General features: G+C 38.2%; 1 protein-coding gene across 4 annotated transcripts in view; it reads right to left on the bottom strand.

Moving 5' to 3' along the window:
• The window catches only part of FAR2 (fatty acyl-CoA reductase 2), an 80698-nt gene that overhangs the window by 18560 nt on the left and 35807 nt on the right, over window positions 1–26331 (bottom strand). For 3 of the 4 annotated variants that reach the window (XM_043881674.1, XM_043881671.1, XM_043881673.1), the window contains exons 3-7: window positions 17077–17252; window positions 14025–14204; window positions 4275–4452; window positions 2957–3001; window positions 656–774 (exon numbers count right to left, since the gene is read on the bottom strand). In XM_043881674.1, the coding sequence (XP_043737609.1) occupies window positions 656–774; window positions 2957–3001; window positions 4275–4452; window positions 14025–14204; window positions 17077–17252 (698 nt within the window). The remainder of the gene's footprint in view (window positions 1–655; window positions 775–2956; window positions 3002–4274; window positions 4453–14024; window positions 14205–17076; window positions 17253–26331) is intronic. The other variant, XM_043881675.1, reaches the window with a different exon arrangement.

Raw genomic sequence — 26331 nt, 5'->3', positions numbered from 1 at the left:
CCCAATAGGCTGACATATTTATGGAGCAAATGGAGGCAGCATGATGATGACAAAGCAAATTGTATTTCTAACTTCTTGACATCTTTACTGGGCAAAAATATGGGCTATATTTTTTCCTAAATCCAATGAAGCGCTGTTGGATTGAACAACATCTAAATGTCTAACTTCAAATAATTAATAAAAATTTTGTTTACTAACAAAGCTAAATATACAAACAACCTATTATTTTTCTTTGTACTAGAAAATACCTCTCTCTCACACACATGGTGATCTGAAACTTTTGACTTTTATTAGGAACTGAGAAGTGAAGAAAAATATGCTCTCATTTCATCTACTTTTATCTTCTTTGCCTTAAGGGAAGCTATATTTTAGGTTGCTGAATAGAAAGAAAGGCTTTTCAATTATTGAGAATTTCATGGTTAAATGATTTGAAGAATTTATTATTTTATGGTCAACCAAGTACTAACTGGTATTTATAAAACAACTTAATGGCTATTTTATGACATAATTGGAACTCTGTGAAATATCCAAACAGATACTTTCTCACATTTGGGGTCTTCTTCAGGAAAATTCATATATTTTGAATAGGTGCCCAACATAGCTACCCTCCTCCTCACCAAATCTTTGAAAGCCAGTTTAAGTATCCACTCCACACCTGTGAACTGCCGTGTACCATCCTACAGCCAGCGTGAGATTGACCACTGTGTCTGCTGGAATCAAATCCGCCACCGCCATCGGAGTCGCTCTTACGGACCGAAGAAACCCTTTCCCAGCCTGCACAGGAAAAGGGACATAAATTATTGAACCAGGTGCTAAGTAACAGCTGGGGCTAAAGTATATATCAGACAGAGAGTATCAATGCTGGTAGTAATAATAACTAACACTGATTCACTGCTTGCTAAGTTCATGTGCCAAGACTGACTGCTCTCAGGCCATCCAACCTCCCCAGCCAAGTTCAAGTGCCAACATCTCCAAGAACCACCAGTGATCCTCGGGTTCCTCTTCAGAGTGAAATTCCTCAAACTTGTGAGGAGTTTAATGTATTTAGTTAATTGATAAACACCAAGAGTAAAAAAAAAAAAATAAACAAAAAAAACCCAAGAATAAGATATAATATCTTAAAAATTAATTCATAAGATATTCTAAGAATTAAGTTTTCCCAAATTTCCCATTAATTTAACTTACCATTTCTTAAATGATGTCATTTTTTGCTAGAGTCTACTAGTTTACAAGAAGTAATAGGTACTAGAAGTTTTTTTGTTTTGTTTTGTTTTTTATTTATTTATTTTAGTTGAGGCTAATTACTTTACAATATTGTAGTGGTTTTTGCCATACATTGATATGAATCAGCCATGGGTTTACATGTATTCCTCATCCTGAACCCCCCTCCCACCTCCCTCCACATCCCATCCCTCTGGGTCATCCCAGTTAGGCACTAGAAGTTTAAGAAACACCTTTTTAAACTGATAAAATTCCACTACTTAACAAAAACTTTTTATTACTTGTGGAAAAGGCCACCGTTATTTACTTTTTGTTCAGTATCTTTGTTTACCTCACAGATCACTGATGCTATATAAATGCAAGATTTGGGAATTGTTCATGTTAATAAATGCCATGTCAATAAATAAAGGAGCCAGTTTATTGACTTCTTGAAGTAATTGATTATTTACACCCTGCAAGTTTCCAACATCAATTTGCAGTCGTCAGCACTTTCTTATATTCCTAATTTCTGTCTTCTTGTAACTGATTAACCTTCCTTTGGACAAGAGTGCCTGCTAAGTCGTTTTAGTCAAGTCTGACTCTTTGCAACCCTATGGACTATAGCCCACCAGGCTCCTCTGTCCATGGGATTCCTCCAGGCAAAATTACTGGAGTGGGTTGCCATGCCTTCCTCCTGTCCTTCGGAATATGGGAAATCAATTTGGAAAATTTTAGAAAATCTGAATGCATGTGCAGATTTGCTCACAGTGTAATAAAACTCACCCTGGGATCATGTTAAAATAGCTATGTTCTAAGTTACTGAACACTCACTTCCAACTAAGCCTCAAGAGTTGAAGGCAGGTAGGGAACAGAAAGAGAAAGAAATTGGAAAGAAGTTCATTGTCACTGTCTTTGACAAGTAGTCATAATTCACTGTCTTTCATTTGCATTGTAGTTCATGTTGGATCTAGTTCTGTGAATAGAGGCACAGTCTGAAACATGAGATCCCTAACAAAATTTAAACTCGATAAAGGGGTGAAGTCCATTTCAATGTCCAAATGAGAAGAGTTGTAGTTCTCAGCCTAAAATGCTTTAGTGTGAACCAGAAAGCTTGGCAGCTCACAGGATCAGTCTCCACTGAGGGGAGATGCACACAAAGGGCTGCTGACCCAGAGAAATGAGGAATGGTTGATGTTTCTCCTTGTCTATGAGAGAATTAGTGTTGAAAAGTGTTTCCTATAGTCATCAATTCTTATATTTGAAAAACTTGCTCCAATTGGTAGTCCTTGTTCTTAGATATATTGAGAAATAGATGTTGATGTATTTATGCATTTATATACTTTCTATCCAAATGCGTATAAATTTAATAATCTTTGGGGATATGAGTTTTATCACATCCCTAATTCTAGCTATGGTTAAAGAGCAAAAAGAAGGAAATACCCCCATCTTGTGTTAACTAAGGGGACATACAAGCATGGTACTAGAGGCTCAAAATTCTATCCAAAAATAAAACTCCTAAGTGTCAATTGATGATATCACAGTACTTCTATTTTCCTGATAATGATATTGACAGATAATTAAAGTAACTTCATTCTGCCTCTATTTTTCAATCAGCAAAACTGAAATAATTTGCATCAATTGTAGTGAGTAAAGGAACGCTTATGGTTTTGCATCAGTAAAGCTAAGCCAATACTAGAATTTTGTTACTGTCCCTCCACTACATTTGAAGTAATTATTTCCACACTGTTATACATACCGCAATAATGAGCCCACTAGGTCCATTTATGTTATCAACCCAACCCTAAAAAGAGAAAAGGGAAAAGATCTCTAGTTGGTTCCACATGTCAGAAAATCACAGTACCTTTGGAATATCTGCAGTCTAATCTTAAACTTCAAATAAGAACACAGACTCCAGCTGATAAACTGTCTAGTCCACTATTTCCAAAATTACAAACAGAGATCAATGAGAAAGCACTGGATATTTTCTGCACTTGGTTTGTGGAAGAATTAAAATTCTGCTGGCATTTATTTCATAGCAGGAATCAAGAATAGTTGCAAGCTGTCTATGACATCTTAGGAGTTAAATTGGATCTCATCTTAATATCATAATCTGCTAATCAATTCATTTTCCTCACCTGGGCCTGATTTTAACTTCTCAGGGGAACATTTCAAACATAGTTTGCAGAAAATTGACTCTTACTTGACAGTTGTAAGAGTCATAGCATCTTTCATTCATTCGGTTTCAAGATCAACTTGTATTAGCTTGCTGTAGATGGTAGAGAAAATATTATCTTTAGGAGAAGTTAGAGAAAAATGTCTTTATGAGATTGTCTCCTAAGCCCAAAGCAAGTCAGTTGACCTCTCATTATGTCTGTTTATCTTTGAAAGTCAAAATGTATAAGATGGGAGAGGAGAGAGAACTTGAAAGGATTATTAGTTGAGCCTTTTACTAGGGACCAGGCACTGCAGTAGACATACCACTACACTGCCTCCTCTCATCAACCCTCCACAATGGGTGTGGTTAGCTCAGTTTTACATATGAGACAACTCATATGTAAAAGGCTGCATGTCAATAAGTAATGGAGCTTGGATTTATCTGGTGCAAAAGCTTTACAGAATTGCTTCAAAAAAGATGGTATAATTCAAAGTACTTTCAAAAAGATATAGAAGTATACACAGATAAAAATCATTATTCCTAAACTGAGGACTTTCTCTGAGCTTTGCAATTCCTATTTACCCTGGCAATTTGTTAACATTATCAATTTGGCCAGCAGGAATATTCTGGTATATTTAAACTATTGTGGAGAAGCCAAGAAATAAAGCTATTTCCCATGGGAATTTTGAGACTCTAGTTAATGAGAAACTAACTGAAGACTCCACCCAACTCTAGGACAGTCAGTGTAACATCAGAGGAGCCCGGTGGTGAGTAAATCCTGAACCAAACGTGCACTTTGGTCCTCACATTTGCTGTACTCAGCTATATATACTGGGAAAAAAAAAGACATCAGAGAGTAATTGGACAGGAGGGATGCTGGTTCAGAAGCAAAGCGTGGAATCCAGGCAAGTGGGCTTACTGGGAAGGGCTCCTGCCAGGTTGCTCCCATGATGGAGGGCCGTACAATGGCAATGTTGAGGTCGCCACCTTCCTGCTGCACCACCACCTCTCCCAAGGCCTTGGTATAGGTGTACGTGTTAGGCTGATCTCCGATCAGTTTGGGTGTGATCTCATCAATGATAGCATCGTCTAACCACCTGAAGGTAGTCAGAGTGAAAAGAACGTTGTCAGCATGTGTTAGACAACATACCAAAAAGAAACTGAGACACCGACAAACAGAACTTCCCCATTCTAACTTGAGTTCTGAAATTGGGAACTGTGAAAGGATACCAAGGCTTGAGTGTGAACCTATCCAAATGATGCAAGATGGATGAGATCTTTGCTCCCCACTGCTTAGCCCAACATTATTCGTTGAATCCTACGGCCTTCTGTCTCAATAGATTTATCCAATTGTTATGCAGTCTGCTACTTGATTGTGTGTGTGTGTGTGTGCGTGTGTGCACACGCTAAGTCACTTCAGCCATGTCCAACTCTTTGCGACCCCATGGACTGCAGCACACTAGGCTCCTCTGTCCATGGGATTCTCCAGACAAGAATACTGGACTGGGTTGCCATGCCCTCCTCCAGGGGATCTTCCTGACCCAGGGATGGAATCTGTGTCTCCTGTCTCCTGCATTGACAGGTGGGTTCTTTACCACTAGCGTCACCTGGGAAGCGCCCTGCTACTTGATTAGATAGAGCTAATCTCTATTTTCAATTATAGCCTCTCAGAGGGAATGTACCTATCAAGGTACATTCAATGAATGCATTGTGAGTGCCAGTTGGGTGTCCAACAGTGGGCTGGCTGCCGTGGTCATGGACTTGAGAGGCTGTCATCCGAGGTGTCAGTGGCAGCCCCTCTCATTCATTATTGTCCACTTACAACCTTGGCACTAATCTTGAAAGCCTCAGCTTTGATTTTTGTTTTAAATTCTACTTAATGCCTTAACAAAGAAAGGGAACTACATTTATCAGAACTTACAATCTGTTTTAGCAAATCCAGGCACTGTATTTTGAAGATCTGTTTAGAGTCTATGCTAATAACTTGGTAATCATTTCCAGAGATTTCCAATGAGTTCTAAAGTGCTCTAATAACTATTAATAGTCTGTCAAGTGGGGTGAGAATAGCACAATGAAGCAACTTTAATATAATGACTATTGAATACTTCTACCTTCAAGAAGATCTGTATCATGAATAACTGAGTTACCATGGCAACAATCTAATTTTTTTTTAAAAGATGTTAAAACCATTTTGATAATCCCAGAGTCTACCTGCTTTTCTCTAAGAGAGCAATGAAATTATTATTGATTAAATACTGAATGTTTCTCTTAGCTGGTAGATCTATTTGGTAAAACTTTGGATATAATAGTTTTTAAAAATTAGGTGACATGTCAGTGTGACTTTATAATTAATGTGTTTGGTACATTTATTCCCATTTTATTGGACCCAACACAATCATACTATTTTGATTGCAGAAAAATCTTATTAGAGGTTATCGTTTTCCTCTCACGACAAATTACCGAGTATTTAAGAAGTGCTTAACGCCAAGACATTCAGAAATACAACTCTCAATTTCCGTATTGGAGAGGAATGTTAATACTGTCTGTTATGGTCTAATTTTCCTTGCTTTGTGGCTATTAGTGCTGAATATCTTCTAGCTATCAAATGCCTTCTGGTTTGTACTGAAAAGAGAAAGGTTGAGAAGGTCTGAGCATTAAAAACAACTCCAAATACTTAGAAAAACAGAAGTTATTTCAATCATGTGGTCACTGAGTGTTGGGAGAGAGTGAGGGATAATCTAGGCACCTCTCTATCTTTCTAATAATGTTACCTTTACCTCATCTTATTTGTGGGTCAGCAGTGGATTAACTGACCTAAGACCATTTTTCTTTTCACCTACAAAAGCATACAGATTACAAAAACTAGGTCTGAAGAAATACAGCCCAGTTTTAACAAAGCTGTGAAGAAAACAAGTTTAAGAAAGCATCAGAAGCCAGGAATACCCTCGGATTGTATGTCCCGTGGCTGGTACCATGTGTTGCCACTGCTGTTGGTGGGCATGAAGAAAGTAACACCTGGAGGCCTCTCCAAGTTCGGTGAGTTAGCTCATCTTAGAAAATACTGGCTTCTAGGTTTCTAAGAACACAAAGCAAAAGAAGTTGCAGTGCTCTGTAGATGGTCTGCCTTTACTATTTGTAGCTCTGCCACATTCTACTGTATCATTTTCTCATTTCCTCCTCTGGCACTTGTGAAAAATAGCAATAATTGCATGTGTTCTAAATTTTCAGGTTATGAGGACAAACAGGAACATTCACAACTACACTTATAACTATTTGATTAAACAAAATGAGCTAACACATCCAACACATATTTAGTAAAACCGCCAAGAAGCATGTATATAGAAAGCTCACAGTTGGTTTTAAAATATCTTTTCTAATACAGCCAAACAGATCATATCTCATCCTGCCATTTCTTGGGTTCGAAGAGATTAATGTAACATTCATTGGTTAAGTGATGCCCTTTTTAGGACCTAAAATTGGTTCATGTTCTCCTGTATCAAAATTTGATTTGGAGCTGTTGCTTGTCTTTAAACTAGTAAATAAATTAGCATGAAAAAAGGACACCATATAAACCAAAGCACATTTCTGAAACTAAGTCAAAGCACTTCAGGATACTCAAGGAGATGTCTGAACTCATGGGCTCCAAATTCTAAACTTCTACTTAAATCGCTGTAAAAGAAGCAAAAAGTCACACACACACACACACACTCCCCAAAGACGATTTCCTCTAAATATTACTATCTTTTTTTCCTCAATTTTCTTATGCAGCAAACAGGGCCAGCCTAGTAGTGTATCAGGAAAAGCTTTCTGGAGAGTAAGTACTGGACATCCTGCCTCAAGGTAACCTTTGCTGTCTTTTCTCTGACCTGGAATATGTTTGTCCCTTGATTACAATTATCATGCTATATGTTCTTGCTCGGGCTTCCCAGGGTAGAGTCCACCTGCCAAAGCAAGAAACGAGGATTCAATTCCTGGGTGGGGAAGATTCCCTGGAGAAGAAAATGGCAACCCACTCCAGTATTCTTGCCTCGAAAATTCCATGCACAGAAGAAACTGTACATTCCATGGGGTCACAAAGAGTTGGACATGACTGAGCAACTGAACACAAAAGTTCTTGCTCATGTCTGTTTTCCCACTTTACAATGAGTCTAGGAGTGCAAGGATTATATTTTTTTAATCTCCATGTCCAGTCACCTTACTCTCTCCAGGAACCAGCTAAATGTGCGCTCTTTCATAGGACAGTCATGATTGGACAGTTCTGTCCAAAGTTTGGGAAGCTGAGATGGACAATGGTCGGAGGGACTGGGTGAACTCAGAAGGAGGTGTGGTTGTGGGGGAGACTGTGGGAAAGTTAGAGAGGGGGTGTCTTTGAGGAAATGAAGAAACATTGGAAATTAAGGTATCCGGTGGCAGTGGTGAAAAGTGCTGGGAAGCTGAAAGGCTAAAGGTTGGCCAACTTCAATTGGGCAGTGACTTCAGAGTAAATTTAACTGACTTCACCGTAAATTTGAAACTTTTCTTGGGGAGAAGGGTATATCTGAGCGTAATGCTTGTGGTGACTTGGCCTCTGTATTACCCTATAGACTTTTATTGAGCACATATTCTGGTTCCAGTGACCTGACACCATGGAAATTATTCAGCTTATTTAAGAACAATTTAACCCTGCTCTGATTCATGTTGAAGTCTGGTGCTATTAAAAGTACACAGAATTTACAGGTTTTTTTTTTTTTTTGTCAGCTGCTTAGATGCCATCCTAATGCTACACAATCCTGACAATAAAAGCACAAATGCTAAAATTAGCTTTTTCCTTTCCCCTAGAATAGATAAACAGGGGTTTCCCATGTGGCTCAGTGGTAAAGAATATGGCTGCAAATGCAGGAGATGTGGGTTTGATCCCTGGGTTGGGAAGATACCCTAGAGGAGGTAATGGCAACCCACTCCAGTATTCCTGCCTGGGAAATCCCATGGACAGAGGAGCCTGGCGGGCTGCAGTCCACAGGGTCACAAAGAGTTAGACAGGGCTTAGCAACTGAATGAAAACAAACAAAAAAAAGGTGTATGCAAGCCCATAGGCAAAGCAGTAGCCATGCCCTATTGGTTTTTCTTTCCACAAACACATAGCGGTTTACTACATGTATTGCCATTCAGAAAGCTCTAGTCCCCTTCACCATTCCATTTCAGGTAATGGGTCTCCATGCCTCTGGAGACTCCCCATGCTAATGTATCCCCTTTGGCTCCATAACCATCATGTTCCTAAAGCTCACTTTCATCAAAGTCTTTTCTTGATTAAAACAAAATGAAACAAATGGCCAAAATCACACACGCATGCACACACACACACACACACACACACACACAGAGTCCTCCCTCAACAGATCTGTCTGTAGAATTAAACATAACCCTCTGCATGGTACTCAAAATGCCCACAGTGTAGCTCCATTCTATTTTTCCAGCTTGACCTCTAACAGCTTGCCTACACATAACCTATGTGATGCCAAAATGGACTTGCAGCTCTGTTCCAGGCAAGCCCTAGGTTTTCCTCCTTCACTAGCTCTGCCCAGTGTGTGCCCCATCTGACCTGTCCCCCACTGTACATATTCTTCCAGTTCTATCTCCCACATCTGTCTTTAGAGTCCTTCAGCACCAGCAAGCCTACTACATCCCATTTCCTCCACCACACCTCTGAGGTAATTCTGCTATGTTCTATTTGCATTTGACTGTGGGCTCCTTGAAAGTACAGTCCCTATCTTAAGAAAGCACCATTTAATCACATGGCCAAGTATGTGCATATACTAGAAAGACCATAATCACATGGCCATGGAAAACCTTTGTGTCTCTGCAACTTACTAGCTGAGAGACTTGTGAAGAGTTACTTAACCTTTCTGAGCCTGTGTTCCTTTGTTAGTACATTAGCCATAATAGTATCAGCCCTACAATATTATGTTAAGGAATTAAATGTCTGTGAAAGTGTCTTTGTTCCAAGTAATTGCTCAATGATGATTCATAGAATCCTTCCCTTCTTACTGCATATTTACTAGATTGGTTTAAGCATGCTAAATAAAGCACTAAGTAATTATGGATCCATTTTTCTGGTTCCTAACTCTAGTTATTTCAGGTTTTATACAGATGTAAAAGCTTTTTTCTTCTACACAGTCCCACTAAGAGGATTTACCTTGGCCTAAAACGTATGGGAAGCATAAGCCCCAAACTTCTGTCCTTGTTGGTCAGCTATGAGCATTTTAAAAAATAAACATTCCGCTTAAGCTGTTATTCTGGAAAACTGGAGTTTATTGGTCATCCCTGATCCATTTACACACATGAGTTTCTAAACGTAAATATTACCAACTATGTAGAGGCTGGAAATATAAAGGCAGAAATTATAAGAATGGTGACATCATTACATCATAAAACGTCTGTGTTGGAATGAGGGGCAGAAAACAAGTGCACAGATAATCAGTTGCTGAACACGAAATGCCAATTAAAAGCATCAAATCCTAATTTATTATGAAAATATGTGTATACTAAAGTTTCCATAATAAGATAATCAAAATTTATATTTTGGGAATGGTTAGGGACAAAGGTAATTCTGGATTTTCAGAGATGGGCTGAAGGAAGGGAGGGGCTGGGCTGTGAGATGGACAGAACATGTGGTGGGCTGAGGACAGAAGTATAGGGCAGGAATGAGAAGTGTCAGGTTTGGTTCACAGTTCCATTCCCTTTGTTAACAATGCCAAGCAGGATCTCTTCAGCCTGCACAATTGGGGAAGTTCCTGGCAAAAAAGTGCAAACCCTCTTTTATTTCCCAGAACTGTAATTCCCATTAAATTGCTTCTCTGGAAAAACAAAGGTTCATTTTACTGTTTAATGGGTGATTTTCTTTTCTTTCAGCTTTACTAAGGTATGATGAACAAAATTTTAAGACAGCGCATCTTGTGATGATTTGGTACACATATACATTGTGAAGGGGCTTCCCTGGTGGCTCGGTGATATAGAATCCACCTGCAATACAGGAGCTGCAGGAGATGAGGGTTCAATCCCTGGGTGGCAAAGATCCCCTGGAGCAGGAAATGGCAACCCACTCCAGTATTGCTGCTGCTAAGTCGCTTCAGTCGTGTCCGACTCTGTGCAACCCCATAGACGGCAGCCCCCCAGGCTCCGCGGTCCCTGGGATTCTCCAGGCAAGAACACTGGAGTGGGTTGCCATTTCCTTCTCCAATGCATGAAAGTGGAAAGTGAAAAGTGAAATTGAAGCCGCTCAGTCGTGTCTGACTCTTCGCGACCCCATGGACTGCAGCCCACCAGGCTCTTCCGTCCATGGGATTTTCCAGGCAAGAGTACTGGAGTGGGGTGCCATTGCCTTCTCTGACCATTCTTGCCTGGAAAATTCCATGGGCAGAGGAGCCTGTACAGTCCACGGGGTCACAAAGAATTGAACACGACTGAAGCAACATAGCATTCATACATACATTGTAAAAGGATTTCCCCTCTCCCCCATCTGAAATTAATGCATTCATTACTCTTTTATCAGAGATTTTATTTGATCACAAAGCTTCAACATTTTCTTGCTGTTTAACTCTTGGTTCCTTTTTTGTAAAAAATGAGGACTACTGCAGTACTAAGAACAATGACAGTGGCTAGACCCCATAGGGTTACTGTTAATAAAAATTTCCAAGGGCAATTTTGTTTTAACCATGGGCCAATTACAAAATAAAGAAGAAATCAGAGAAAAATATTTTCTTAGAACAGAGCAACTAAACCTGGATTTAGGTGCAGTAGTATTTATTCAGGATAATTTTAATGCTGTCATTTTAAAACTTCAGAAAATTCTATCTGACATAGGAATTGTTGAAACAGTCATGAACAATGGTCTAGTTGGCCAGGGGCTGCTGGGATTTATTCAAAGCATTATTCCAAACTTAACACATAGGTTTTATTCCAAGTTTAAGAAGAAAAAAAGAGCAATCCAAAACACAGATAAAATGAGGGCATATATGTATTTTATATGTAAGACTTCACACTCTCAAATACCAGCTTGCTATGGAATTCTGTCTATTCCTCCTTTGTCTAAACAAACAAGCAACAACACATCTTAGCCAGAGTGGTATGAACAATGATCATCCAGTTCCATCAAAAACTTTTCATTCATTTAGCGAATATTTGAGTTCCTATTATGTGCTGGCATTGAAGAACAAGAAGGAACAAGAGACAGTCTCCTCCTTTGAGAATCTCATTGGCCACTGGAGATACAGACAAATAATCAGACATTTAGAATGACCTGTACTAAATGTCATGATGAGGATGAGCACAGGGCACTCTGGGAGTATGGGAATGGCCACCTGAGTCCATGTGCTCCCAGAGGAAAGCTTTGATGTCTGGATAAGAACTTACCAGAGGAAGCAGAGGTAGAAGTAGCCTCTAGAGACAGAACAACCTAAGCCAAGGCAGAGACGTATGAGAGAGAGAAAGAGTGAGTACTTTGTGTGACTGTGGCACAAATGTAAGGCTGAGAGGGATGGTGCTGGACAGGTGGTTCTGAGTATAAAAATTTAAATAAATTGTGGTAATGATGTTCTCTTTGTTTTAAAAAAAGGGCAAGTTAGTTCCTTAACTGCATTGAAATGTATTTTGTCATGACAAAATATAATTTTTCTCCCAGTTCTGTTTGGCTTACATATATGTATGTTTTAAAATAATTGTTCTCCTTGGAGAGCAGTACCTGACAGACAGATATAAATTTTGTACTAATGTCCATTACAGTTTGATCATCAATCATGTAGCAGATACCTGCCTTTTCCAGTTTACATATGCTGGGAAGTGGAGAAAGCCTGTTGACAAATCAACTCTTCCTCTGGGAGGTGAGTTTATTCTTTGAAATGGGGTGTGGGAGGGTTTGAGCATCTGGACACAGTTTGGGAGGGAGAAAGTGGTATGAAATCTTTGGGTGAACTGAATCTCCATTTCCTACCTTTTTCTCTGGTGGCCTCTCAGAAGAATCAAAGGACGGGGGGAATTCTGCTCCTTTCCTGGGCTTCTGTGTATGTGTGCTCATTTTCTCAGTTGTGTCTGACTCTTTTGCAATCCTATGGACAGTAAGTAGCCTGCCAGGCTCCTCTGTTCATGGAATTTTCCAGGCAAGGATACTGGAGTGGGCTGCCATTTCTTATTTCATGGGCTTATCACATCCATAAACACCACATTTACCAAAAGACAAAGCTGTAAGAGGATGGCTAAACAGCACACAAATCATTTCCATCCTGAAAACATGCCAAGGCTTTAGACCTCAACTTCCCTGCACCGACTTTCACATCATAGTGTCTTTCCTCCAACTATCCCGAGAAATTCTGGACTCTGAAAGGTTCCTTTGCACCAGTTAAGCAAATCATCATTTATTTAACCAACCTCCGTCTCCTTTAAATGACTTTCATTTTTCTTTTGTCCTGGTTATTTTAAAATGACAGGTAAAAATATCTGTTCTCAGAGCTGTATGAGATAAAAATGTTTGCCCTGAAGGGAATAAACTCTTGATTTAGCTAAAGCTAAACAGTATATCTAAAATAGAAATACAGTATTATAAAAAATTAAAATCTGACAAATCCACTGTGAGAGTATATTTCCTCTGCTATAATATGTTTTATGCAGAGTCTTTTAAAAAGCAAACAAAATAAGGCAAATTTGGTAAGTGGAACAGAAGAATGAAGAGGTAGAACAGAAAAACATACTTATTTTGAGATCAGGGTGATGTCCTAAAAAGAAATTAGTTTCTGTTAGTTGGCCAAAGAGAAAAATGCTAGACTTCTGTCCCTCCTGCATAATAGGATCATAAGGGAAGTGTCTCTCAGCTGAACAGATCAAGAAACCTACACTTTCTGCCAGATTTGGAAGAAATTTCTCTTCCCTATTAGTTCTTCTTTATGAACTTTTTGATTAACTGCTATTAAGCACTGTAGTAACTGCTTTGTATAACTCACATTATCATCACAGCTAAAAAGACAGGCACTATTATTAGCCTCATATCACACATGAAGAAACTAAGGCTCAAAGAGGCTAAAGATTTGCTCAAGGTCACAGAGCTAGTAAGTCGCAGAACCTTTGCCAGTTTAATGACAAAACCTTTCTTCTGGACATTTATATACTATGTATGCTAACTTCCCTTGCGTGCATGCTAAGTCGCTTTAGTTGTGTCTGACTCTTTGCAATCCTATGCACTGTAGCCCACCAGGCTCCTCTGTCCATGAGATTCTCCAAGCAAGAATACTGGAGTGGATTGCCATGCCCTCCTCCAGGGGATCTTCCTGACCCAGGGATCAAATAAATCCACACCTCTTGTGTCTCCTGTATTAGCATCACCTGGGAAGCCCCGATACTTCCCTTGAAAAAAATAAATCTAGTAGCAAAGCTTAATTCACTAAGAAGTGAGAAACCACCTCCATGTAAAGTATTCTCAAGTACCTCATGGAATTTTAAGCAACCTAATACAGCTATCCTATCCCTATTCTCCTCCATCAAGAAGCACTCTACTCCGCACTGGGGACAGAGAACAGCAAGGACAGAGAGCTGAAGCTGGCACCTTTTCAAAGCATGCTGCTCCCAGGGTATCTCAATGTGTTACCTTATAAATGAATGACAGTCCATCTCCCTTCACCCCCACCCCCCATGTAACCCAACTTACTCCATGGAGTCAATGATTTTTTTTGGCTCTACAGGACATGGATAGATGACTTCATCAATGTGCTTCAGGTTACAGTTTGAAAAGGCAGTAGAAATGTGTATGAAGGCTTCCAGCTTTGGCATCTGACTGGCCATGAGCAAAAGCTGCTGGGTGGCAGTGACGTTAAGCTGCACAGCATGTCTGGAGAAGGTCAGGCAGAAGGAAATAGAGTGAGGCAAGTCACATCACATTTTGCTGGAGCTGCACCTACTGCAGTAACTGGCACATCCATCTGATTTTTGTGGCTGCATCGAAGGACCAGGAAGAAAAGTATGGGTCACGGCCACACAGTTATATGATACTTGGAATATGTTATATGTTGATGATGTCTTTTGTGCATATAAATCCTGTGATACACGTTGCATTTAGAAGTCATCTGATTCTAAATCAACTGGAAGGAAAGAAAATCACAATCCTCTGAATTTATACAGGGACTTCTTAAGCAGCCATTAAAAGAATGAAAAACATAAATTAGGCATCTAACTTAAGTTAGAAAATTCAAATAAACTAGAGGAGAGCAACGGTGAATATAGAATGAGAAATATGTTTCTATTGCAAAGGTATAGGTCAGATATAAAAATTGATGTCAATAGAGAACAGATGAAGTTGCCAAGGGGGAGAGAGGTGGGGAAGGGATGAACTGGGAGTTTGGGATTAGCAGATGCCAACTATTATTTATAGGATGGATAAATTACAAGTTTCTAAAGTATAGCACAGAGAACTATATTCAGTATCTTATGATAAACCATAACAGAAAAGAATATAAAAAAGAATGTATACATATATATATGTGTATATATATATAACTGAATCACTTTGCTATACAGCAAAATTAAAACCACATTGTAAATCAACTATACTTCAGTTAAAAAAATGATGTCAAAACCCTAAATTTTACCTAATAGAACACAAAGCTGCATAAACATATGGATATGATGACATTGAAGTAATTCTTTTTCTAGAAATATGTTTCATACAAAATTAGGAAACCTATTACTCTAACTCAAGAAAAAAACATGTGATCATGTGTACATTTATATATAGAAAAATTTTTAAATGCATTCAATACCCATTTCCAGTTCAATTTTTATAATTTCACTAAAAGAAGAAGAAAATGATTTAAAAATATATATACTTCAATTTGATAGCCTGTGTCATGGGTGAAAAGTAAGGAGCACTGGTTTTAAAGTCAGAGTCAAGAAAAATGCTCACAATCACTACTGCTTAACACTGCTCTGAAGTTGCAGCCTTATAATTAGAGAGGAAAATAAAGTTAATAAACACCATCACTGCAAAGCCAACCACAAAATCACTATCAGATTATATAACTGTATATCTAAGAAGAAACAGAAGCAACTGGAAAAAACTGGGGTGAACAATAATAGTTCAATAAGGTGTTCACTTCTAAAAGTTATATAAAAAAATCACTATCTTTCCTGTATAGAAACAAAAATTAGAGTCTACAATGGAAGAATGGCACATAGTCAAAAAGAACATTTAAAAGATATCAAATTAATAAGTAGGCTCTATATAAAGAAAATTATGAAGCTTCATTAAGGATCATAAGAGAAAAATTGAATAGAGCATACATTGTTCTTGGGTAAGAAAAGTCAATGTCTAAATCATGCTATTTTTCTAAATCAATCTACATAGTCAAGGTAATCTCAATCAAACTCACAACCCTTAAACAAACTTGGCAGATTTATTCTAAGTTTAATCAAGAGGTGAGAATAGTCAGGAAAATTCCTTAAAAAGAGAAAAATGTGTGTATACTTGCCTAATAAAATAAGAATAGTAGTCATTAAAATATTGTGGTACTGGAAAAGAAAGTCTAATCAATGGAACGTTTTAAAAAAGGATTCAGAAATGGGCATTTAATATACTATTTTCTTTTAAACAAAAAGTGAAAATAAATAATTTAATATATGTTGTTTAAAAAATAACCATCTGTTAATATTAAAAAAATACTGTACATCATACACATCACTCTTATTTTTATAGACTTTTCCTATTATTCTTTAGAGGTAAGTAAATTTTAAATGAGTCAGATTTAAATGTAAACATGGAGCAGTTTAAATACTAGAAAAAATTATGAAAAACTGTAAATAATAAAAACAGAGCTGAGGACAAATGATAAACTGTTAAAATATCTTGAGCCTTATAAAAGATGAAGAGTTGATAGGCTAAATCTTCCAAGAAGTCTTAAAACAGACAAAAAAAGATTGTTTCAAGAGAAAAATAGGTGAAGAACACAAACAGGCATTTCACAAAAGAATAAACTGTCAATCCGCATTTAAACATTCTCAACCTTTCTGATTATCAAAGAAATAAAAACCAAAATATGCAATACTATTTCCATTTTCATATTGACAATGATAAAAAGAATTAAAGAATTGTAATATGGTACTACTGTGTTAGAAATGAGCACTCACATGACCAAGAACAGTGTAAATTCATACCACCTTTTTGAAAAGCAACTTAGCATTATATGTCAAAATACAAACTGTTCATAACCTGGGCATATCTGGCAGGTGTCTAATAATTCTACTTTTGGGAATTTACCCAAAGGGAAAAAATGTATACATACAGATGTTCATTGCAGAGCTGTTTATAACAGTGAAACATCTAAGCAATGTCAGTACAGAACCGCTTGAGTGTATTATATACATGTACAATGAGATGCCATGCAGTCACTACAAATTATAATAAATTATCAATTGACAATGAAAGATATCTAAAAATAAAACTGAACAGGTTGCAAAAAACATCATTTCGTTTTTTGGAGAAATTCAACATAAGTCTATTTTATTACAGATGCATAAAGAAAAGTTGAAATGGATGGTCTTCACAATATTAAATGGTTATCTGTGGATGGTAAGATTCTAGAAAAGATTTACTCCTTTGTTTTCATTGAGAATATCTCTTTTTTTAAAAGAGAAATAATGAAGAAACTTACGCATACGTGTGCACACACACGTGTAATACAAGTCGTGAAAGGGGACTTGGACTGTACCTGAGGTGGTCGTCAAAGCGCACGGTCGCGGCACAGTGGAAGATGATATTTGTGTGTGAAAGAAGCTCCTGCATGTCCTCCTTGCTGATGGCAAAGTCATTCTGATTGAGGTCTGCAGAAATAGCTCGGATCTTCTCATGCACGTTTGGACAAACTTCTTTGACTTTTTCAAACAGCTAAAATATATAAGTCATCAAAGATCATCATCACCAACAATGTTCTTATTTTCAATGACATTTCATTTTAATTCACAAAAACTGGTTGTTAGTTGTAAGAATATGACTCAGCCATCTGCTATATTTCATGCAATTCAAGGTCAGCTTAGAATAATTCTTGCTCCTCTTAATTTGATTAACATCTGGAAAAAGTCCCAGTGAGCAGTAAGGAGTGTATTTTGAACTTCTCCTGGGTGAAGGACTGGTAGTAAGCCATCCATATCTTGCACCATCCCCTCTTCCCTTCCAAGGCAGCTTCATGTTTAAACATGGTGGTTATTTCCATTTCTGCCTTAGAGATACTGTTTTCCGAGCAAATTCACCCGCCTTTATATACCTTGACAAATTACCAGCAAAATTACCTGCCTTTAAGAAGGTCTCATAAGCACAGGTTCAAAACAACTTGGTTAATTGGACCAGATTTACAAGAGGTCTTAGAAGCACAAAGATAATTAGAAAAAAAAAGCAAATTAAGCAAATTTGTAATGGGTAAAACAAATAAAATCTTTGTATAATCTCATTCTAATATATAAATGGCAGTTATTGTCTAGTAAGAGGATTACATGAGCTCATGTACTTTTTATTGGATTTTAATTGATTTTTTAATATTCTAATTTATTTATAAAGGGAAAAGGAAAGAGTACTGGCAGATATAGCTTTTATTACAATTATTCAGATAAAACACAGCCTCTATTTTCCGTTCCACACAGAAGTTCTCTGGTTGAATTGGTATTTTCCATTTTCTCAGAAAATAATTTTAATGAAAGCATCTTGGTTCCAATCTACTTTGATAAAATAAAACTTTATTGTAGTAATGGTTTGGTATGTGAAAAGTAAGGGCAAGAGAAGTAAGGTTAAACGTTTAGAAAGGTTAAGAGCAGAGAAAATTAGGATGTGGTTTTAATACTAATATAGTAGTGGAGACAAACAATCCTGCTCTCCCTTTTAACTCCAAAAGAATGTTTTCATCTGTTCCTTGATCCTTAGCAGAAGGCTTCTCCTTCCCGCTAGAGATTTACCCCAGGCTTCTCTGTTGGGTAATAAGAAGCTGATTTCAGGTATTTACAGAAATCATGTCTCATTTGCATCAGGTAAGACCATGTTCAGAGGACATCCTGGAAATTTAATGAAGACAACTAGGGGAGGGAATTAAATCCACATACTGACCTGGCAGGGTAATACACATCTGTCTCCAAGCTACTATTTTCCTGCACTGTAAGGCCAGCCTTTTTAATATTGTGTTACTATAATCCTGAAAATAATTCAAAAGTTAGGCCACTCTTCAGTGCTTTTTTGACATCTAAGACTGATAAATCAACTCAGGGACATTCTCAACAAAGTTCATTTCAATTCTTTTGAAAGACATTTAACAGCTCTCCAGTCATAATGGATCATAAGCATGCTAATATTTGTTTTCATAGTCAAATGTTTTCCTTTGTGTTGTTGTTGTTGTTGAGACATTAAGTCATGTCCCACTCTTTGCAACCCCATGGACTGCGGCATGCCAGCCTTCTCTCTCTTCCACTATCTCCTGGAGTTTGCTTAAATTCATGCCCACTGAGTCCATGATGCTATCTAACCACCTCATACTCTGTTGTCCCCTTCTTCTCCTGCTCTCAATCTTTCCCAGCATCAGGGTCTTTTCTGATGAGTCGGCTCTTTGCATCAGGTGGTCAAAGTATCGGAGATTCAGCTTTACCAACAGTCCTTCCAGTGAATATTCAGGGTTGATTTCCTTTAGGATTGACTAATTTGATCTCCGTCCCATCCAAGGGACTCTCAAAAGTCTTCTCCAGCATCACAATTTTCTTTTGCAGTTCATGCTAATTGTACAACAGACACAGGTTGGATAATTTTGGATAAGTTTATGCCACATTAATACAGTTATCCTCCTTTTTAACAACTGAATTTATACGAGGCTTTTTCTGACCCATGATAGATTTCATTCATGAGAAATCTATCTGGGGTTCTGTTGAGTCTGACTTTGGCCTGTGAAGACTTCTGGCTGCTTGAGAGCAAGACATGGAAGATGACCTCAGTGGCTACTCTTCTAGTAATGGGGCTGGTCACAGATGATGCAAGCTGCCATGCAAACACTTTCTGTTGCCTTTGATTTTTATGACTTTATTTTTTAAATTTTCTTTGGCTGTGCCGGGTCTGTTAGGGTGTACAGGCTTTCTCTGGTTGTGGAATGGAGGGGCTTCCCTAGCTGTTGCACTTGGGCTCTCTAGTCACCCCATGGCATGTGGGATCTTAATCCCCAACCAGGGGTAGAACCCAAGTCCCCTGCATTGGAAGGCAGATTCTTAACCACTGGATCAACAGCAAAGTCCCTGGTTTTTGTGACTTTAAAACTCAGAGGATATTATTAAATTGTACTATACTTTCAGACCACCTGTGCAATGTTGAACAGCACCAAGATACATTTACAGCATTACTGTTTTAGGAGATAATTACTATTTCAGGAAATAAAGTCCCAATCTTCATCCTATTTATGGATTTATATTTTCAAATAAGAGGGGATATCTGAATGAACATAAGATAATTTAAAAAGAAGTTTCAGTATTCTGATTGAGGTGGTATTGATTACAATCCATTGGCATAAATCAATGAATTGGCTGCATCAACTGAAGCCACAGTAATAATTAGGGTCCTATTTTACTACATTAGCCAGGCCTGATAATATGACCATTACCAAATGGTCAATATTGAAATCAGATTGATTATGCTCTTTGCAGCCAAAGATGGAAAAGCTCTATACAGTCAGCAAAAACAAGACTAGGAACTGACTGTGGCTCAGATCATGAACTCCTTATTGCCAAATTCAGACTTAAATTGAAGAAAGTAGGGAAAACCACTAGAACATGCAGGTATGACCTAAATCAAATCCCTTATGATTATACAGTGGAAGTGGCAAATAGATTCAAGGGATAAGATATGATAGAGTGCCTGAAGAACTATGGATGGAGGTTCGTGACATTCTACAGAAGGCAGTGATCAAGACCATCCCCAAGAAAAAGAAATGCAAAAAGGTAAAATGGTTGTCTGAGGAGGCCTTACAAACTGCTATGAAAAGGAGAAGTGACAGGCAAAGGAGAAAAGGAAAGATATACCCATTTGAATGCAGAGTTCCAAAGAATAGCACGGAGAGATAAGAAAGCCTTCCTTAGCGATCAATGCAAAGAAATAGAGGAAAACAATAGAATGGGAAAGATTAGAGATCTCTTCAAGAAAGTTGAAGATACCAAGGGAACTTTTCATGCAAAGCTGGGTACAATAAAGGACAGAAATGGTATGGACCTAACAGAAACAGGAGATATTAAAAAGAGGTGGCAAGAATACACAGAACTGTACAAAAAAGATCTTCACAACCCAGATAATCACAATGGTGTGATCACTCACCTAGAGCCAGACATCCTGGAATGTGAAGTCAAATGAGCCTTAGGAAGCATCACTATGAACAAAGCTAGTGGAGGTGATGGAATGAATTCCAGTTGAGCTACTTCAAATCCTAAAAGATGATGCTGTGAAAGTGCTGCACTCAATTTGCCAGCAACTTTGGAAAACTCAGGAGTGGCCACAGGACTGGAAAAGGTCAGTTTTCATTTCAATCCCAAAGAAAGGCAATGCCAAAGAATGCTCAAACTATCACACAATTGCACACATCTCATACGCTAGCAAAGTAATGCTCAAAATTCTCTAAGCCAGGCTTCAACAGTATGTGAACTTTGAACTTCCAGATGTTCAAACTGGATTTAGAAAAGGCAGAGGAGCCAGAGATCAAATTGCCAATATCCACTGGATCATCGCAAAAGTAAGAGAGTTCCAGAAAAAAATCTACTTCTGCTTTACTGACTATGCCAAAGCCTTTGACTGTGTGGATCACAACAAACTCTGGAAAATTCTTCAAGAGATGGAAATACCAGACCACCTTACCTGCCTCCTGAGAAGTCTGTATGCAGGTCAGGAGCAACAGTTAGAACTGGACATGGAACAACTGGTTCCAAATTGGGGAAGGAGTACGTCAAGGCTATATATTATCACTGTGCTTATTTAACTTATATGCAGAGTACATTATGAGAAACACTGGGCTGAAGGAAGCACAAGCTGGAATCAAGATTGCCAGGAGAAATATCAATAACCTCAGATATGCAGATGACACCACCCTTATGGCAGAAAGTGAAGAAGAACTAAAGAACCTCTTAATGAAACTGAAAGAGGAGAATGAAAAAGTTGTCTTAAAACTCAACATTCAGAAAACTAAGACCATGGCACATGGTCCCATCACTTCATGGCAAATAGATGGTTAAACAGTGGAAACAGTGACATACTTTATTTTGGGGGGCTCCAAAATCACTGCAGATGGTGACTGCCGCCAGGAAATTAAAAGACACTTGCTCCTTAGAAGAAAAGCTATGACCAACCTAGACAGCTTATTAAAAAACAGAGACTCGACTTTGCCAGAAAAGGTCCTTCCAGTCAAAGCTATGGTTTTTCCAGTAGTCATTTATAGATGTGAGAGTTGGAGTATAAAGAAAGTCGAGCACTGAAGAATGGATGCCCTGGAACTGTGGTGCTGGAGAAGACTCTTGAGAGTCTCTTGGACTGCAAGGAGATCCAACCAGTCTATCCTAAAGGAAATCAGTCCTGAATATTCATTAGAAGGACTGATGCTGAAGCTGAAACTCCAATACTCTGGCCACCTGATGCGAAGAGCTGACTCATTGGAAAAGACCCTGATGCTGGGAAAGATTGAAGGAGGGAGGAGAAGGGCATGACAGAGGATGAGATGGTTGGATGGCATCACTGACTCAATGGACATGAGTTTGAGTAAGCTCTGGGAGTTCGTGATAGACAGGGAGGCCTGCTGTGCTGCCGTCCACGGGGCTGCAAACAGTCAGACACGACTGAGCGACTGGACTGAACTGAACTGATAATATGACTTGCCTTAGTCTGGAATGGCCTTCCCTGGTGGCTCATATGGTAAAAAGAACTTTTAATCTGGAATCTCAGCATATGGTTGTAGCTTCTAACAAAATAACACTTCTTAAATGTTGGCAAAGCCTAAAAAGAGTGCTAGAGATTGCTGCCAACTGCCATGCAACAGGTCAGTGCTTCTCAAAATGTTATCCCCAAGTGAACTGCACTGAGATCAGTAGATATGCATCTGAAAAATTCCTGGACCCCATACCATGCTCACAAAGTAAGAAATTATTGGTCCCTGCCCAGGAGTTTGCATTTCACATCAGGTTTCAAAGTTGATTTTAACTGATCCCAAGATGAGAACTTCCTTAGTTGCATTGTTAACACAAATAACTGATGAACAACTGTGTATGACTCATTTCCCTCTTTAACAGCCCAGGGCAGTTTCAAGACATCAGTGGTTTTCAAAACTGTATAGGCAAAAGAAAATTTTAGGGACTAATTAAAAATGATGCCTCTGTTGCTGATCCTGCCCACAGCGCCAACTGTCTCGCTGTTTAAACTGTTCACTGAATCCAGGGCAGGCAAGGTGCAAGTTAAGAGGCTGGAAGAAGACTCAAGGAGCCATAGGAACTGCAGATACATTTCTTGTCTCCTGGCTGATGCTGCAGTCATAGCAGTAGACACGCTACATTCTCTCCGCTCGTGGCTGACCCAAACACAACAGACACAGCCGTGATGCAGCAGTAATGCCACCATGTTCTAGTGAAATGAAGAGAAGTGTTGGCCACTCAGTCATGTTCAGCTCTTTGGGACCCCGTGGACCGTGGCCCACAAGGCTCCACTGTCCATGGAATTCTCCAGGCAAGAGTACTGAAGTGGATTGTCATTTCCTTCTCCAGGGGATCTTCCCGATCCAGGAATCAAACCCGGGTCTCCCACACTGCAGGCAGATTCTTTAGTGTCTGAGCCACCAGGGAAAAGCCACATTTGAGGTGGAGCTCATTTATCCCTACAGCACAAAGTAGCTCATGACCAAGCCAGTGCCTTGTGTTGTGCTTGTGCAGTGCTATAAATGATCTCAGCTGTTACATAGGCATTATTTACAAAATGTGGGGCCAGAGGGCCTGAACATGCCATCTTGGCTAATTTGCTCTCTCCTCACAATGCCCTTACTCTTACCCTCAGAGATCTTGACTCAGTAAGTTTGGTATGTAACCAAGAGTTGTATTTCTTAACCATCTCCATAGATAGGACTGATGGTCCAATCCCATACTTAGAGAAACACTGACTCCAAAAATGTATGTCCATTTAAAAATTCTGCACTTAAATTTCACCCTCTGGTTTGTAAACTCCTTGATTCTTCTTTTATCACTTTATGCTTGACAGCACCCAGTTCACTGAAACAACTCAAATTTTGCTTGTTAAATTGGAAGTAATTAAGAATAGGCTTTCCTGATGGCTTGGATGGCAAAGAATCTGCCTGCAATGCCAGAGACCTGGGTTCAGTCCCTGGGTCAGGAAGATCCCCTGGAGAAGGAAATGGCAACTCACCCAGTATTCTTGCCTGGAGAATTCCATGGACAGAGAAGCCTGGCAGGCCACAGTCCATGGGGTTGCAAAGAGCTGGACATGACTGAGCGACTAACACTTTCACTCTTCACTGTAAGAACAGTAATAGAACCATAAATGAGAGTTTGATTCCTGAAATTGGTTACCAGTTCTTTTGTGTTGGTGGGATAAAAGATAGCAGGTAACTACTGCTAAAAGAAGACTCAAAGTGATCTATGGGTCCTCTGTAATAACTGCCAAGGGTAGGGGATGTGGATCCTTTTCTTTTGTAATAATGACAAGACTAAAGGACAGACAAAATGATGCAAATGGATCCTCAATAGATATCAGTTCTTCTGAAAGTTGTTTTTTTTTTTTTGGAGGGTTGAGGTGGGAGACAAAACATCAATTAAAGGCAAAAAATACATGGAATAAAAATGAGCTAAAAAATAAAATTTCAAAAATTTCATTGAAGGCCCACTAATAAAGCACTTAATATAGTTATGTTAGATTCTAAGAGTTCATCATCTTCCTTCTCATATATTCTTTATTTAATGGCACAGGATTAAGAAGGTAAAGAGTTGAATAACTACTTGCTATGTTTGAACACTCAAGAAGGCTGCTTTTTCATTTTAGTAAACCATGCTCTTGACAGATGAAGATATATTTCTGTGGTCACTGAAAGGTAATAGCTGGGAGATGATCTAAACATTTTGAACTGATAATAAAACAATACATTTCTCTTAGAAAGTTTAGGAGTGTTTCATTGATTTGACATCACACAGACAAGTATTTCTTTTTCAATTTTTTTTTTTTTAAACATGAGAGACTATTTTGGCAATAGTTACTTATAGCCCAGATGCAAGAGAGAAACTTGAAAAGCCTAAGAAAAAAACTCACAGAAAGAGAAATTTGGGGGTTCAATAAACTGAGGTATAATTTATGTGGCCAAATATTAAGACTGCATTTTTATTAAAAACAGGACTTGAGCAAAAATTGAGGGGCATGACATTTATATAATGCTTCTGAAACAATGTAGAAACCCTGAACTTGGACTTCTACAGTCAATTTGTTATCCACATGATCTCACTTGGGAGGCATCAAGGAGGTTACTACTTTCTAAAGGCTACTATACATTATCATTCTTTTCTAATCATGAGAGGTTTTGATATTTATTCAGTTTACTGATTCCTCTCTTCAAATGTAGCTATTATTTAATCACAATAACCCACCAAAATTTGCTTAACATTTTTATTTTGTAAAAAAAAGTGGGCAAGTCTCTTAAAATAAAGGGCAATCTCTATAAAATATCTGGTATCCCAATGAAAAGGAGAGCCTGGAACATTTATCACTGAAATTTTAGAGTGCTAAGTTACAACAAGTCAATGAATTTTTCATGTCAGCTCTTGAGCAAGAAAGACTTATTTTTAAAAGGATATATATAATCTAAGTTGAGTACAATTAAATACAAATAAGTACATGTAAATTAAGACAAAAAATCATCATACCTAATGTAAAGATTCACAAAATGTTAGAATTTTGCTAGTTCATTGCTAGCTTCCATAAGATATAAGGGATTAACCTAGAAGTTTTTACTGCTTTCATGAGGACTACTCTCTAGGACCACAAAGCAGTCTTAAGTGTAGCACTATGGTTGTTAAATTTTAGCATACAGTAGGGTTGCTTGAGAAGTTGTTTAAAAAGACAAAAACCCAGATGTACCAATCTTAGATATTCTGACTCAGTTCTGAGTTGAAGCTTGGGCAACTGCACTTTGTACAGGATCACTAGGGACACTGATATACACTGAAGATGAGAACCACTTGTATTAGAAAGATCCTAATTTGGATTTGGCGCTTTGGATTCAGGAAGGCCAGAGTTTGCAGCCTAGTTCTGCCATTTATTAACTGTGTGACTGGGGTAAGTTACTCATTTCGTGCTTATTTATCTAAAATGTCAATCAAAGGACTGTAACATTCTATGATCTCAGAGAAGTAATAATTTGTATATACTCTGCTATTCTTTCTTTTCTACTACTCTTTTTTTCTCATTTTATTGAGAAATAATTGGAATACATCACTATATAAGCGTAAGAGGTATAGCATGATGGTTTGATTTACATATATTGTGAAATGATTACCACAATAGGTTCAATTAATATCCATCTCCTCATAGAGATAACAATAAAAATAAAGAAAAAAAGGAACAAAAATATTCTCCTTGTGGTGAGAACCTTTCGAATTTACTGTTAACAACTTCTATATCCTACATATTCTGCTCTTGTTGAAAACAATTTTGCATTTAGCAAAATTATAATTCACTTTACTTAAGAATCTGTAATAAATGCTAGAGGTGACTCAGTTCATCAACTTGTTAATGCTCTGTTCCCACATCAAAAGCCACTTTCACAGAGTTCTTTGAGAATAAGTACCTGGTTAAAGGAATCTAGGGGTGGTAAAGCAATGCAGTGGAGAAAAAATAGGCTTTAGAGATAAGAGAACTGCATTTAAAATATGCTTTGCCACTTCCTTGGTATTTCCTTGGATAGGTGACAACTTTCTTGGAT

The sequence above is a fragment of the Cervus elaphus genome, chromosome 22 (assembly GCF_910594005.1).
Source record: "Cervus elaphus chromosome 22, mCerEla1.1, whole genome shotgun sequence".
Lineage (NCBI taxonomy): Eukaryota > Metazoa > Chordata > Mammalia > Artiodactyla > Cervidae > Cervus > Cervus elaphus.
The sequence above is the reverse complement of the archived record's forward strand: the minus strand, read 5'-3'. Positions and strand labels throughout refer to the sequence as shown.